Source organism: Balaenoptera musculus, chromosome 14 (assembly GCF_009873245.2).
Source record: "Balaenoptera musculus isolate JJ_BM4_2016_0621 chromosome 14, mBalMus1.pri.v3, whole genome shotgun sequence".
In the NCBI taxonomy this organism is placed as follows: Eukaryota; Metazoa; Chordata; class Mammalia; order Artiodactyla; family Balaenopteridae; genus Balaenoptera; species Balaenoptera musculus.
Window position 1 is genome coordinate 46808403 of NC_045798.1, and position 16960 is coordinate 46825362.

At 36.7% G+C, this 16960-nt stretch overlaps 1 protein-coding gene across 4 annotated transcripts in view; it reads right to left on the minus strand.

Annotated features, from left to right (window-relative positions):
- Window positions 1-3356: 3356 nt before the first annotated feature.
- The window catches only part of DSC3 (desmocollin 3), a 40885-nt gene continuing 27281 nt past the window's right edge, over window positions 3357-16960 (minus strand). Inside the window, exons 12-18 of one of the 4 annotated variants that reach the window (XR_005016169.1) lie at window positions 15742-15966; window positions 13401-13625; window positions 12245-12366; window positions 7664-7906; window positions 6941-7002; window positions 5823-5864; window positions 5651-5743 (exon numbers count right to left, since the gene is read on the minus strand). Coding sequence is in view for 2 of the 4 variants with exons in the window: in XM_036823023.1 (XP_036678918.1) it covers window positions 5546-5743; window positions 7664-7906; window positions 12245-12366; window positions 13401-13625; window positions 15742-15966 (1013 nt within the window). In the remaining 2 variants the exon portion in view is untranslated. Of the gene's footprint in view, window positions 5744-5822; window positions 5865-6940; window positions 7003-7663; window positions 7907-12244; window positions 12367-13400; window positions 13626-15741; window positions 15967-16960 lie in introns of all 4 variants that reach the window. The other 3 variants (XR_005016170.1, XM_036823024.1, XM_036823023.1) reach the window with 3 other exon arrangements.

The window sequence follows — 16960 nt, forward strand, 5'->3', positions numbered from 1 at the left end:
CCTGGCAACCACCATTCTACCTTCTGTTCCTATAATTGTGGCCACTTTCCATACCTCATATAAGCATAATCGTGCAGTACTTGTCCTGCTGTGACTGGCTTATTTCACTTAGCATGACGTTCTCAAGGTTCATCCATGTTGTATCATGTGGCATGGTCTCCTTCTTTTTAATGGCTGAATGGTGTAGCTGCTGTGAAAAATATATGGAGGTTCCTCAAAAAATTAAAAATGGAATTACGGTATGATCCAAAAGAACTGAAATCATGATCTTGAAGAGAAACCTAAACTCTCATGCTCATTGCAGCTCCATTCACAATAGCCGCAAGGTGGAAACACCTAAATGTCCATGGATAGGTGAATGGATAAGAAAATGTGCTGTATACATACTTCCCTGTCTTTCAACAATCACCAGTTGCTTGTTTGAATAGTAGGAAAGAATCTCTGTTCACTTCTCCAGAAGTTCCAGAAATACATCTCCTTTCATTTTTCTAATATTCAATTTCTTTTTTGGGTCATTATTGAGTCAAGGTGGCAGAAAACAAACCTCAGTCATTTGGGATTTTATCTTCAGCTCTCTTTTCTGGGGTTAAGTCTCACTCACTCCGATGGAGTACCAAGTGGCAAGTGGCACTGAGTAGGGAGAGAGTCTGGTGGTTGGTCTTCGACTCACACAAGTGGTCATTAAGGCAGCTCTTAGTCTGATCAGGGTTACCTGGATGGCTTAGACCTTGAATCTCTAGGTGTTAATTCTCTGGCACACGTACACAGAATCTAATAAAAACAGAAGGACTTAGTTGCTTAAATGGGATGGGGGTTGGGGAATAAAAGCAACCTATCAGAAAGAAAAACATGCTATAGAATTGTTTTGTGTATTATGAGCACAAATTCTGGGGGGGAAAAAGTGTCTCTTCCCCCCTCCTCCTTTTCTCCTATATAACCATAACCTTTTCTCCAAAAAGAGATCAGATATTGTTTTGTATTATATTCAACTACATAATTTTACTTCCTATATACATAACATTCATAAATCTTTTACTATATACAGGCAATGTTCTACATGCTTTAAATATATGAATTCATTTGATCATCCCCACAACTCTGTAAAGTTGGTATTGCTTTTTTGATTTTAAAGATAAGAAAACTAAGACTTAGAAGATAAGTAGCCTTTCTAAAGTTACACACTTAATAAGTGGCAGAGCCAGGATTCAAATTCAAACAATGACTCTAGATTCCATGCTTCTCAGCCACTATGACCCAAAATCTAACCAAACCAATTCTGCTGGACACGTGGAACCAAGAATGGAATATTGCTTGATTTTTTTTTTTTAACTCATAATGTTTATCCTTGACTACATTGCTCCTCCAAGTAAGAATCCTGTATCACTGTATTAATTCTGGAACATTCTGCAATTACAACCTTACAATACTTCTTCACCAGTCAAAATCAGCTGATAGTTAGACAGATGTATAGACAGACAGCTAGCAGACAGTTAATATTTGTAAAGCTGTGCCCCAAATGGTGACCTCCTCCCAAATAGTATAATGATGTTGACAATTTGGTAATGACCCCTTCTCTAAGGTATTTCCCTATAAATACAATGAAACTATTACTAAGGATCTGTTTCCATTCCAGTCTTAAGCACAATTTTGCAGCATGACCACCTTGGAATAATTTAATCTCTAAAAATAGCAAAGACAAGAAATCAAGTTAACATTGTTTTATTATATCCCAGATCTGTAAATATTGCTTTACACATTAAATTTTTGCTTATTTTAACCTGCCATGTTTCTCTAAAAGCAAAGTAACTTCTCTGAACAGCAAAATTAAAGCTCTGTTAAAAACGTTGCAAAATCTCACTGTATTTTAGACAGATAGTTAGCTGCTTCCTTACAAAAATAAGAAAAAAATAGTCTGTACATTTACATAAAAATTCAAGAACATTCACTGGAAGAAAAAGCTTCAAAAAGATATTTTCTTTCACACTAAAATAGCATAATTTCCACCTTACACATGTAAGGAAAGAAGAATACCATATGTTAAAAATGTTTACATTAAAAATAAGAAGCCCTTAAAAGGAAAATTACTCTTTAAAAGGTCTAAGTCTAAAAAGCTAGATTTCAGGAGCAAATCAGAAAACAGAAAATGGAGCGTCAAATAGAAAATTCAGACACCTGTTTCACTGAAGACCTCTATCTCAGTGACCAGAGTGCTACATTAGGAATCCAGCATTCCCCACGAATGCCGCGTTTGGCCTGCACAACCAGTTCAGGCCCGTCCTGAAAACGCTTTCAGACTCAGCAAGGAGTCAGCTCTCTTCTTGATTCCACACTCCAAATAAGCTGAGGCAGAGAAAGGGTTGGTGACACTTCACCAAAATCAAATGGCAGCTGCCGGGCTTCCCTGGTGGCGCAGTGGTTGAGAATCTGCCTGCCAATGCAGGGGACACGGGTTCGAGCCCTGGTCTGGGAGGATCCCACATGCCGCGGAGCAACTAGGCCCGTGAGCCACAACTACTGAGCCTGCGCGTCTGGAGCCTGTGCTCCGCAATAGGAGAGGCCGCGATAGTGAGAGGCCCGCGCACCGCGATGAAGAGTGGCCCCCGCTTGCCGCAACTGGAAAAAGTCCTCGCACAGAAACGAAGACCCAACACAGCCAAATAAATAAATAAATAAATATTTAAAAAAAAAAAAAAAAATGGCAGCTGCCACTGACCTGAGGAAAAAGGAGAAGGAAGGGCCTGGCCTAGGACAAATTAAGAAGCAAACAATGTTGCTTCAGCGTTTACCACTCATGTCCCTTTTGTGGCCTCTCTCTTTGCCCTTGAAGGCCTGGGTTTTCATGTTCCTCTCTGACTGTGCAAATACCCCACTTGGGCTTGCCCTCTCCTGGAGTTCTCTGTGTCCCCACCTGACCACGTGATCTTTTTCTTTCATGGATTCAAACTTCTTAGTTCTTCTATTATTTAAAAAATCCTCGTAAGAAAGCAAACCTGTAAAAAGTAATTTATACTGAAGGGTGATTGACAGCCCAGAGTATTTGCCAGCTAAGTGTTATTGACAAGGTTGGGAGAGAGATTAAAGAAAGGGGGCCTGATGGGAGGGCTGATTTCCTTGAATCACATCTATGTCTCTTTAAAACAGGGCAGTGATTAGGGAAATGACATTTTATAGTTTCCAGGCTTTGATTAGAACACAGCGTAAAGGTGACAGATTTGAGGTCTTAGGACAGTCATGCCCCACTTTCGTAAGATTTACCCCCCCACAGCCCCCTTTAGCCTTTAAAATCTGACCCAGAGAACATGGTTATTTGGCTCTAAATTTTTTTAAATGTCGATTGGTAGGAGAGACAATGAAAATGGTTGTAGAAGATTTATTTTTACCAGAATTAAGTTAAAAGAAGTTTTTAGCGTTAGCTCCAAGAAAAACATTTCATCTCTGGAAACTGTCACTGGAAGCCAGGGAGCCCTAGCTGTGACAGCCAGTCACCAGTTTGCTCCCAGTTTGTAGATGCAGAAGGAGACTGCAAAGCAAATCTACTGTTCCACCTGATTCCTCTTTCCTTTCCACTGAAACCAGAAAAGTTTAATTAACTGCATACAATTTTAAACAAATTACATAAATGTACATGAACCATTTCCTGATATGCTTAGTTATCATGCAGCACCTAAGAACCAAACATAAGTTCTCTATTTTTTAAATCCCGGATTTCTATTATAGAACACACCACACCTCCACCTCATTTAAAATTAAATGTTTTTCACTTTGTTTTAAATGTTGTTTTTCACTTTGTTTTCCACTTTGTTTTAAATGTTGCATTGATTAATGATTTAACCATTAATGATTAGTGGTTATATATTTAACCATTAATGATTAATGGTTATATAGTTAACCATTAATCAATAAACATTAATATGTATGTATGTGTATATATATATACATATATCCAGTTCAAACTGTATTCCTATCGACATTGCCACTTCATGCACTAGCTCAACAAATTCTGCCTCCAAAGTAAAATAAAGAATTTTTTTTTTGCAGGCGTCGGGTATGGGGAGCAGTTCCCAATTCTTCATAGCTGCAAAATTTTAAAATTAATTTAGTCTTAATTATTTTTCTTTCAAACTTTTCTTCAACTAGTGGTACCTATTATTTGTTGTCTATTTTTTAAACTATCATTTGAAGTGAGTATATAATAATGTGCTATTAGGTTTATCATAAGATTAGATGTTAATTTAAGTTTAAACGTCATTGCTTTGGGGAATTTTGCAAGGCCTTCCAGAGGCTGTAGCATGTGAACAAATTTGAGAAGCACAAAATTTAAGCAACACCTTGGAAGATATTAAATTGCACCTAAGGTTTAAGTTTCCCTATATTCATTTGATTCATTCTAGCATTGTGTAATGTTACCTGCTTTAATAAGGAATAATGTATTTTATTTGAAAATGGTAGTGAATAGAAATGAATGTTAATGCTCGTTGCTACCATAACTACAATGGGAGTCTGTTTCTTCCGACTGATGCAATGGCGTAACTACAGTCCACCTAAGGATAAGATATTCTAATAGCAAATGACTACTGTCGAGAGAAAATAAAGAGCCGTATATGCTAAACTTGCAAATGAAAATATGAAAGTATAATTCTCAAGAGAAGAAAAGCAACTTTTTCTCAGCATAATTCTCATTACTGGCAAGTTATCAAAGGTAGTTCTGAATCTCAGGAAAAAGACTTGTGATTACAATCTCAACAGAAGATCTTTACATTAAAATACTGGCAATAACTCTATACGGTGAATATAGTTTTCTTTCTCGAGATTAAGGAAACTTAGATATATTCCTCATAACAATACTTTTGTAAACCATAAAACACACTTCCAAAAGTATAAAAACAACACATTTTTTTTTTTTTGGTCTACACTTTTCTGGTCTAGTTTTCACATTGTGGCTCTGTGTTTTTGAGACCTTATTAGGGCAATCTAGTAGCTAGAACTGCTCTTCATGATCTAATTGCTACCCAGAAGAAAAACAAAACTCTAGTAGCCTTCAGAGAAAATGACCAGGTGCTACTGATTTTTTAGACCTAAAAAAATCCAACATAATTTACCATAATGATTAATATTCTACTTTTATCTAAATCTGGAATAAGAATGGAATTTCTAGCCCAGAGAGCTGTTCTACTATAGTCAATCAAATACAGCTTCTATTGTTGGACTAATATTTAGCCAATGTATTTATTGGAAAAATATATGCGAAGAAGAGGAGGTACTTTATAGACCTTAATTCCAGTACTATAGCATGAGATTTGCTGGTTGTCTATTTACTCAGCAGTAAAAGAGGCAAAATCTGTTTTAACATTTTAAACTTCCTGAAAAGATAAGTAACAAACTGTTTTAAAGTACCAATTGGTAGGTAGCATAATTCAAAAATTTTAGAAAAATTCATATATATTCATATTCATATATATCTAGATATAAATTAAAATTTACAATATCCCTTTCAGAAACCTCCAGAATGTCTGACAAAGATATGTCTAATTGTAGCACTGTAACATTATTTCTTTGTGCATGTTTCTGCTAAGGCAGTAAATTTGGTTTCCAAATTATTTAAAAAGTCAAGGCCATCTTCTTCCTGTTTTTCACTGCAGCAACCTACAGAACCAGCTGGAGACCCTCTTCCTTCACAGTTATACGTAAGAACATAATCTTGAGATGGCATGTGGTCTTCATCCTGATTACATAGATGCAATTTCTGTAAAATTAAAAAAAAGGGATTGTATTATTGTTTTAAACACACTGAAAGATAAACATAAAATTTGTTTTTTATTTACCTTTTATGTTTAATTTTTAACCAGTGTGTCCTCTAATGGATTCTTAAATACAAAAAATGCACATGGTTGGTCTATATCACAGCCATACCACAAAATCAGTATATTTTACATTGCTAGTAATCCATACAAATCCAAAATTATGTATACACATTATATTTAAGTACATTTAAATTATTATTAAATTCTTATCCCTAAATTTTATATCTAGAGGTCAGGCTAGTCCACAAAATGGTGACAATATGCATAGCAGGTAGGAATTTGAGCTTGGATAGTCAAGCAGTCCTGATTTGGAGTCATAGCTTGGCTTTACCAACTAGCTACATGACTTTGAGCAAGTTATAATACTGAACATCTTTAAGTCTCAGTTTCCTCATTTCTAAAATAGGAATACAGACAATTCACAGGATCATTATTAAATGATGAAATAATAATGCATGAAAAATACCCTTATTATGTCCAGCACGTAGTACATGTTCAATAAACTAAAATCGCTATTATCTGCAGATATAATGTCGGTAAGATTACCACATTGTCTTCAGAATCAAGCTTCCGAGAGAGCCAAAACATGGCAAAATAAAAAGATGCACCAAAAAGTTTCAGTGAAATTTAAAATAATCAAGATAACTCACACTGCAAAAACCTGGCCAGAATAGAGGCCAAGAATTCAGCCACATTTTACCCTCGCTGTTTGTCACTGGCCTGTCTGCCAACTTGTCAAACTCGTGCACCTCTCCCCTTTCTCACCTGTGTACCCATCCCCTCTCAAACCCAGCACTTATTACCTTGGCTTACATTAGCAAGTGTCTCTCTTCATGACCATTTTAGCTTCACATCCCATTACCTGACGTGCACATTGGAGAACACCCCTAAGAGTGTTTCTTAAGCTTCCCTCCTCCTCAGCCTGATCTTACATGGCTACTGACTGTCTAGAAACAGAAAAGGGATTAACACTTGAATTTGATGAAAAAAATAAATATGCTGTGGACCTATGATAACCTACAGCCATGTCACAGAATGTTGCCCATATGCAGTCCATCAAAGGCCTTAGGGTTTCTGGACCAGTGTTTGTATTACAACAGCACTGGTACTCTCTGATAAAAGAAGTGAAAACTTAGTACCGGAAAGAATACTTAATTCAGTGGTCCTCTACTCAGGCTGCACACTTGAATCACCCGAGGAGCTTAAAAAAAAAAAAAAAAAAAAGACAAACCAATTAAAATCAGAACCTTTCAAGGTGAAGCACAGGCATTAGTATTTTTTAAAAGCTTCCCAGGGAATTTTGATGTGCTGCCAGGAAAGAAAATCCCTTATTGAACCCCCCTATCTTTCACATCCTTGCTTTCCTCTGAATTAGAAAACACTTTATATATGCATGATGCTTTTTACATGAAAAAATAGTTCATATGAACCATATTATTTAATATTCACTCCAGAATTCTGTACAGATGCTTTGTTTTCACAGAGAGATGCAGATTTGATTTGGGGATTTTTGTGATTGTGGAGAATGAGATTTTTTTCCCTATTCTTCTATATTAAAAGAGTTCATGAGATAAACACACACCTAAAAATGAAATGTAACTTTAGTGAGGGATAGTAGAATCCTCCAATTTTCATGAGATTTTAGAAATTAAGAGAAATGTGACAGATGAAATAAACACTTTTATATCAAATACTGTAACAAAATCGAAGAGCAGGGGCAAAAATAATCAGAGAGTGAAAGAGAAAGGATACATTGGAGAATCTGAAAAAGAAGTTTCTGAAAATATATGTTAATCTCAATTTCCTAATGTCCTCCACTTGGACATTTAAATTGCAGGGTCAAAACACTCAAGGAAACTCACTTCACCAAGGCGGGGCTGAGTGAAACTGTGCCATTCCGAGTGGTCCGTCTCCATGGTGCCTCCTCTGCAGGAACCCAGGGTGTGATGATGCCCGGCCCCCTGGCACAATTCCAAGGTCTGGTTTCCTCCTTTTACCATTTCAATGGTTTCCTGCCTGCCATTTTTGACTTCTGATCCCATAGTACCACAAAAGCCTTGGCTAGAGTTGTTGACTGTATCGGTCGTAAACCCACTGGCAGAACACTGAAATAAAATAAAATAAGACAGTTCATATAGGGAGGAAATGGATTCCAAGTAAAGTCACAAGAAGGCAAAGGAGACAGCTCATTTACTCAACCTCTTATTCATTCATTCATTCAACAGACATTTATCATTTTCCAATTAGGTGCAAAGATAGAGACACGGTCCCTCAGTGGCTCCAAGAAGCTCTTACTCCAATGAGGCAGAAAAACAGACAATTACTTTAAGAATGTGATAACGCTGATGTACAGGTGAACACAGAATGCTATAGGGACACAGAGGAAGAGCATGAAAATTCAAACTCGGAGAAAGTAAGTGGAGCAAACTGGGAAAACTCTGAGCTGAGGGATTCCTACTGAGAAATAGGAGGAAGAACGCATTATCTGTAAGAGGGTCTAGAGGCAAAGGCAAAGGCAAATGGAGTTCCTTGGGGGTTCCCAACTTCAGCCTGTCAAGAATGCCTACCACAGAAAGTTCAAAGAGAGAGAGAAGAAGCTAGAGAGGTTATAAAAGGCCAGAGGACATAAAGATCTGTATGCCATGCTAAAATTTTTAGACTATCTTGAAGATTATGGGGACTAAAAGAATGGCTTTAATAACAGGCAAGGGACATATTTTTAAAAAATCATTTTAGGCAATAATGTGAAAGACAAATAAGAAGGAGAGGGCTTCCCTGGTGGCGCAGTGGTTGAGAGTCTGCCTGCCAATGCAGGGGACACGGGTTCGAGCCCTGGTCTGGGAAGATCCCACATGCCGCGGAGCAACTGGGCCCGTGAGCCACAACTACTGAGCCTGTGCGTCTGGAGCCTGTGCTCTGCAACAAGAGAGGCCGCGATAGTGAGAGGCCCGCGCACCGCGATGAAGAGTGGCCCCCGCTTGCCGCAACTATAGAAAGCCCTTGCACAGAAACGAAGACCCAACACAGCCAAAAATAAATAAATAAATAAATAAAATAAACTAAAAAAAAAAAAAAAAGAAGGAGACAAGTTTAGAGTCATGGATATCAGAGAGGTCACTGAAACATTATAGGTGAAAAACGATAAGGATCTAAGCCAAAGTTGAAGCAGGGATGATTAAAAGAAGAGGATGGACTTCATAGAGTGCTTACTGGTGGTTAGATGGATGAGGCAGCAAAGGGAAGGGTCAGGAATTATTCCTATGTGTCCTGCTTGTGCAACTGGATAGATGGTATGATTCACTGAAACAGGGATGAGGGATGCACTTGCGGGTGAGAGGAGGGTAAGCAATTCAATTTTGGACGTGGTAAACAAGAAACCTGTGGATTTCCAAAATGAGTATATGAATATGTGGTCTGGAGCTCAGGTGAGAGATCTGAGCTGGAGTATAATTCTGGGAGTCACTTCCATGTAGCGGGGAGTTGAAGCCATGGGAATAAATGATATCACCCAGAGAAAATTGCAGACCAAAAGAAAAAAAGGCTAAGAATAGAACGACAAGAAACATCATGTTTTAAAGGGTGGAGAAAGGAATTAGAGCTGTGACAGAATTGATCTGGAATAGCCACTGAGATAATACGGAACCAAAGAGGCATGACTCTCTAGCCAAGAGAGGATTACGGTAAGGAGATCAATGGTGTAGAAAAAATCCAAGTAGGGTAAGAACTGGTTCAAATAAAGTATGCACCCATAAGAGTCAAGCAAAAAAGTGGCCAGTGGTGATCTGTGTCAAAAGAATTTCCACGGAGTGCGGAATGAACAGGAAGTAATGTCATAGAGAAATCGAGTAAAAAATATTTCTCTCAAAAAATTCAGTTTCAAAGAAAGAGAAATATGGAGGGATCTAGGGGAGGACAAAGAGTCAAGGGAATATTTTAAAATGGAAAAGACTTGATTAAACATTAACTTAATGCTGGAACTGCACACCAACCCTCCAGGCCACAGGTGAGATGTTTAGTTATAGCAATAACCTCTGCATGTCAGTTCGAATTCTAAACCATCACTTTCACGACAAGACCCCCACTATAATCAGGTGCCATTGTGTCATCTTCTTACCAATTTATTTTTTCTATCTAATATGCAGAGTCTCTATCAAAACAAAGATTTTCAAGTTCAGATAAATTACTGAATCTGAAATATATCTATAAAAGTCAAACATATTATTTTACTGCCTTTGAAAAAAATACCAGAAAAGAGAACTGAAAAGTAGCCATTTGGTGGCACTGCTACCCTACATTTTTTGCTTAGGTTGCTGCTACAGTAAAATTCTATCACACACTAACACACACACACACACACACACACACACACACAAATCCTGTTTATCAAATTTCCCTGATGGGTATAATTTTGTAATTATAAATACATATTGAGATCGTATTTCTAAGCTAATAAAGGGAGAAATGAAAATAAACTAAAATCAAAGCTGAATCCACAGTACTGTTTCACATTCTCTCTAATCTCTGTTCCTTCACCCAAGTTTATTCTCATAGGGCATCAACAACTCCTTCTCCATGTCAGTGATTTTCAAATTTACTTTTCCAGTCCTGATTTTTCACACAACTCCTAACCCCATCTGAATGCCTTTGACTTAAACTCAGATTCAAAACTAAAGTTACCACCTTTACTCATTGTATTAAAATGAGTTTACACATTCACTGTGAAATTTTGTTGCATTTTGTAAAAATATGCCTAAAATTATATACTGGTATAAATTAACAATTTCAAGTTCTTTTGAGAAGTGTTCCTAATACAGAGCAGGTAAATAGGTGTATGTTATGGTGAAGTGGCCAATCAATGCCACCGACTCCAGCATCAAATGGCAAAGAAAAAATATTAAGTACAGCTCAATCATTCCATTCTCAGATATTAAAGTAAGAGCTTACTATGAGTCAAGCACTATCATGGGGCTAAATCTATTTCCTGAATGGAGAGATAATTACAGGGTTCCACACATAGGCACGTCAAGCATAGATGAGTCATGATTTTGCCTGATGGTGGGAAGGAAGTGAAAGAAATAGTCGATAAGAAAGGCATCGTCACCTTGAGATACAGAAAAGGCCTGATATAAAGTCACTGTCCCGGGCTATAGCTTCTGTCACATTGACTCCACTTTTTATTTTATTACTTAAAAGAAGACAATTTTATTTATACATTTAAAATATTTCTTATCCATCCCTATTTTAATTTTCCAATAACCATTATCTTAGTAGAGTTATCTCATGCTTAAATTATCAAAAGATCCTAATCCTTTATCCTCCCCTTTCCTAACGTCTTCCTGTTCTTGTTGGTCACCCTACTGATTCAGTATCACACTGCTCACGTTATGCCACTTTCGTGCAGAAAGCCTTGACTGGCTCTCCCTTACCAAGAGAATAAATCCAAAATCCTTAGTGTGCCACAAAAAAGTTTCATCCCCCATCCCTCTCTTATTATAGCTTCTCCCTCCAGAACCTAAGTGTCAAGCCTCTAGTCCAAAACATCATTTCTTCCATTTCAAATCAATTTATTTACTATTTGTTGAATAATCCCTAAACTTTGTCATCTCCTTTTTTATTCATTAGGCCGTTTTTCTCCATCTCTTCACTTTCAAACCCTTCGTGTTCTTTATGTTACAGAGTAATCTGTACCTCTTCCACCAGGCCTTTCTGGTTGATATCCAGACATCATGAATATACTTATATATCATCAGTATCTTTGAACTCCACCAGTGTCCTATCATATTGGTGCTAATAGTTTACTGTCACATTCCTATTTATTTTTCAATTTCTCAAGAATGAATTGAAATCTTTTCAAGGGAAGAACATGCCTTGTAATAATTTTTTACATACTTCCCACAGAACAAGAAGCATAGTGCCAAGCACCTCAGAGGTCCCAAGAAATATGTAAGAAAAGAAAGCTGCAGTATTCTTCCAATCTGCCCCCCCAAACACACACTTTTTTTTAAACATATATCTTTTTGATATTTTTAGTTTATCTTGAGAACTTTCAGCAAGTTCTTCCTATTATAAATGGTCAAAGAGTTAGATAAACAAACAATATCTGAAAATATACATTGTAGAGAGCAGTCAAAAAGATTCTTCTTATAGTAAATTCACAACATCAAATAACAAGTTTTAAACCATAACACTAGAGAGTAGAAAAAAGATAACTAAAGCAATACATCTGGTTTAATAAATGCCACTACAAAAATATTTGAATATTGACAGATAACATATTTATGTCTACAGAATCTGATCAAATGAAAAATAGAAATTAACTCCTAAATTCTGAAATAACTTCATAAGGATGAGTTAAAGAAATTGTGGGAACTACTCAGAGATAAATAGCCATATAAAAAAATAAATTAAATAAATTCAAAAATTCAAAAAAAAAAATTACTTACCACCTTATTGTCTCCAGGTGCTTCTGTGTTTGAGATGATTAAGTTTTGCTGTGCCAAATCTTCAGGAAAACTTTTTTTATTTCTGGCACTAACAAATCCACATACTACAGTTAGCAATATAGCTGAGTTAAAAACAAAAACAAAAACAAAAATGTTTAACATGCATACAATAAAATACTCATCTTTTCTTATTACCTAAGGTGCACAGGGGGAAGACAAGTGACTGAGCATGGTGTCCCACAAATTACCTTGGCCCTTCTAAATTAACAGGCCATGATTTAGCTTAGAGTTTAACATTTAAAGTGATTATATGTATATTTTGATACACATATCTTCAAGAGTTTGAATTCCACCCATCATTTAAGTATTTTGAATCATGAATTTTTAAAAAATCAATGACATTTTTTAAGACAAGGACTTTAAAGAGATTTACTGATTCCCAAAATAATGGTTTGCCAATATGAAAAGATAACAAAGCAGACTTTTCTTCCCAGAATAGATTTATCTCCAAGTATCTTAATTAAACTTACTTTGTATTTTGCCTATTCAGAATTTTCATTCTGCCTCATAATTGTGGGAGGTTGAAATACATGATAATAAAGCTAACAACAACAGCAACAACTCTTTACAATGTTCTACAAGCCCCTATACCAAGGATTGCCAACCTATGGCCCCAAATCCAGCCCACCATGTTTTGTATGACTCATGAGCTATGGTTTTTATATGTTTAAATGACTGAAAAAAACCAAAAGAATAATAGTTTATTACACGGGAAAATTATATGAAATTCAAATTTTAGTGTCCATAAATAAAGTTCTAATGGAACACGGCCATGCCTGTGGTTTAAATATTTTCTATGGCTGCTCTCTCGCCACAAGGGCAGATTTGATTGGTTACAAATCAAATCATTGACAGGTTTGGCAAAATCTAAGGAATTTTCAACAGTTCTGTCCAAGTATGAAATCTTTGATCTCAAAAAGGATTTTGCTTCTTCTCACAGAAAATATTCACTCAGAACTCAGAAAATAACACAAAAAGAATTTGTAAAGGGGACTCACACCTGACAGATAGCTGGACAAGATTTCTTTTTAAAGACCTTTTCCTGCACTCAGATATTTATTTTATATTTTAAAGTCAGGTAAGTAAAAGGACTTACAGAAAAGCAATGCTATACCCAGAAGTATCGCAAGGATCGCCCATTTGCCAAGTATCACTCCTGTACGCGGTGCAGTCGTGCGACATTGACCTTGATTAGTACAATCACAGAGGTTCACTGTCAAGGTTTTTGTTATAGATTGATTTCCTCTATCTTTTACAGTAATAGGAATAAGATATTCTTGAGATTTGGCATTTTTCCGATATGAAAGATGGGCAGCTGTATCTGAAAGAAAAGAATTATATTTTTAATGAACATTGATTCCTCCTTTAACATCTGTTCCACCACACCTATTTTTAAAGACACTATTCTCAAGGAACCACCTTCCATGTGAAAATGGATAAAAAAAGATGACGATCTTCAACTTTTTCAAGCACTAATATCACCAGATGTATGTTGCCCATTGTAACTTTTTAGAAGAGAGGCTTAAAGAAATAATTTGGCATTGGAGTGACCCAGCAGCCTTTCAGCAATATTTAGTATTCCCTTATTTCCTCCCTTATCTACAAGCTAATGATGCTAGATTGGCTCTTGACAGACACTCCAAGCATTTCTCTAAAGTACCAGTTTATGGTACTCATAAAGAATTAACACCAATAGTTACACACAAGAGATGTCTTAAGTTCTTATTTTCTTATCCATTTACCTTCTGGTACCTGTCCATTGTCTTTATGTATAAGGTAATTTCTCAAAGCACAATTGACCCTTGGTATTTAACACCTTCCCTGTGGAAGTAATCTCAATACCAGAAAACTAATTAACATCACCCAGGCTAGGTATAAGTCTTACATAAACACAGACATATCTATATCCTAACAATACAAGTTTTTACGAACAGTGATATTTCCCCAATGATCTTGTTACCCTATTTCAATGACTTTATTATCAACTGACCAAAAGCTCCACACACTTTCAATGGCAATTGCAATCTTTTGGGTTTTTCAATAAGTGAAATGACAAAATACCATAATGCACCTCCTGGAAGTGATCTGTAATTTCTAAGCCTTTCTTAAATGCACTGTTAGAGCTGTTGAGAACTTCAAAGATTTCTGGCTACACCTCAGACACAAAGCTCCCCAGAGGGATGTGAATTACCACTAAGGTTTATTTGGAACTTTTCAGGATTATATTGTGTTTAAAGTAAAGTCCTTCCAATCTCTCTCATCCCTCAAGACCACAGCCTGAGCCATATTCACGTCCATTCACTCGTACTAGTGCAGCAGCCTCTGACTTTCCCTGCCACTCAACTCTGCACTCTTCAAACTGCCCTCCTAACTGTTATCAATGTCACTGTTTCAAAGACATAAATCTGGTACAGCATTGACTTACTTGTACACTCTCAACGCGTATCTGCTGTCACCAACCGTACAAAGGTCAGCCTCCTCAGCTAGTACATAAGGCCCTTCATCACCACTCCCGCCAAATCTCTCGGCATTCCTACTAAAACCTTCTAAACTCTAACAACCCTGATTTACTTATTGCCCTAGTATTTTCCTGATTTCATGCATATTTGTTTATCAATTATTGATTAAACAAACATTGATTAAGCAGTTAGTGTCTACAAAGCACTGGGCTAGGTGCTGGAAATACACAGATGGGTTACAAATGTTCTGAGAAAGTCATGTATTAGAGCAGAAAGGTAAACAGATAAGAATACAACATGTAGATTACATGTAGATACAACAGGTAGATAGTAGGTGCTCCATAAATATTATGAATTAATATCAAGCTAAGACGTGGGAAGGAGGTAGTCTAGGCAGAAGGAACAGCATATGCAAAAGTCGAATTGCATGAAAGGGCACAACATAGCAACAAAACAGCAGTGAACTATGGCTATAACATAGAAAACTGTACGCCCCAGAAACCACTACTGTAGCAGTCTGCACTGCAGGCTTCAATGCCAGGCCTCTGTCCACAGCCCACCATGTTTCCTTCCAGAATGTTATAGAGTGCTTATCCCACATACCCAGATCCCTCATTTCCAGAGTTTGCTTACACTAAAATTTAAGCCGCCCACCTTCTGTTCTTTCCTCATCGCACAGTAGTTACTTCAAAAACACAGCAAGAGCAATTTGTTTTAATGATAAGTTGCCCAATTTTTTAACAAGGATTTTTTGTCTTTGTTGTAAATGTAAATTCTGCCTTCATAAAAATTATGATTTTTTTTTCATTTTATGTACAATATATAACACAGGTCCCACACAATGTGTGCGCAAGTTCAAGTTAGCCTTCTAAAATATGTTCGTGAGAATCCATTTTACATTATGCTTCACGTGAGTAAAGCAGTAAATCCATTCTCAATTATTTCAGAGCATATAAATCATTATTTTTGATGAAATACCATTAAATCTGACGAGGCCCCATAGTCTGTTGATTTCTGGAGAAGCGTTTGCCAAGCTGAAGTAAAATGGAGCGCCGTGGATGGGCTCATCAGGATCAACAGCTGTAATGTCAACATACTTCATCTTTGTTTTGCAAATTACTAGAAAATTTTGAGCTATTTCTGGTGGATTATCATTCTCATCTTCAATGTTAACTACAAGGGTTCCAGTACATGATCTACCACCTAGGAAGAAAGGAAAAAAGTTTAGTGTAGTTCATAGACTTTTATAGTTTCTTAAGAAAAATAATCAACTAGATTTTACATATGATGTATGGGTTTTTTTTTTTAATAAACTCTGATAATTAGAGAAAATGGTAAATAAGAAGGTAGATGGAGAAATGAAACCTGTAGATCACCTAAAATGAGTACTGCTGTTGATAGTATCAGATATAACTGGCCATAAACCTTTTACCAGAATTATACCAAAAAGTAAAAATAAATGTCTGAATTTCAAACTCTCTGTTTCCTTGGGTTGCTTTTGGTCCAGATGTTAAGGAACAGTAAAGTGACTACAGAAAAGTTACTCTAATCCTGGTACACATTTAAACCACCTAGGGAGATTTTTTAAAAATATACGATGCCCGGGCTTCCCTGATGGCGCGGTGGTTGAGAATCTGCCTGCCAATGCAGAGGACACGGGTTCGAGCCCTGGTCTGGGAAGATCCCACATGCCGCGGAGCGACTGGGCCCGTGAGCCACAACTACTGAGCCTGCGCGTCTGGAGCCTGTGCTCCGCTACAAGAGAGGTCAGGACAGTGAGAGGCCCGCGCACAGCGATGAAGGGTGGCCCCGCTTGCCGCAACTAGAGAAAACCCTCGCACAGAAACGAAGATCCAACACAGCCATAAATAAATAAATAAATAAATAAAATTTAAGCTGGTTAAAAAAAAAAAAAAAAGAAATTAAAACTACAGAAGTGACGAAAAATTAAAAAAAAAAAAAAAAATATATATATATATATATATATACGATGCCCAGGCTCCCCAGCCAGGGATTCTGATTCAGTTGGTCTGAGGTAGTATCTACACCTTGATATTTTTTTAAATGTCCCAAATTATTTTAATACATAGCCAGGGTTGAGAAACTCTGGGTTACTTTAAGGAACAGAATTCAAGGAAAGAATTATTTTGACTTAATAGTCAGCTGAGCTATTTAACAGCTCAGTTTAAAATGATGT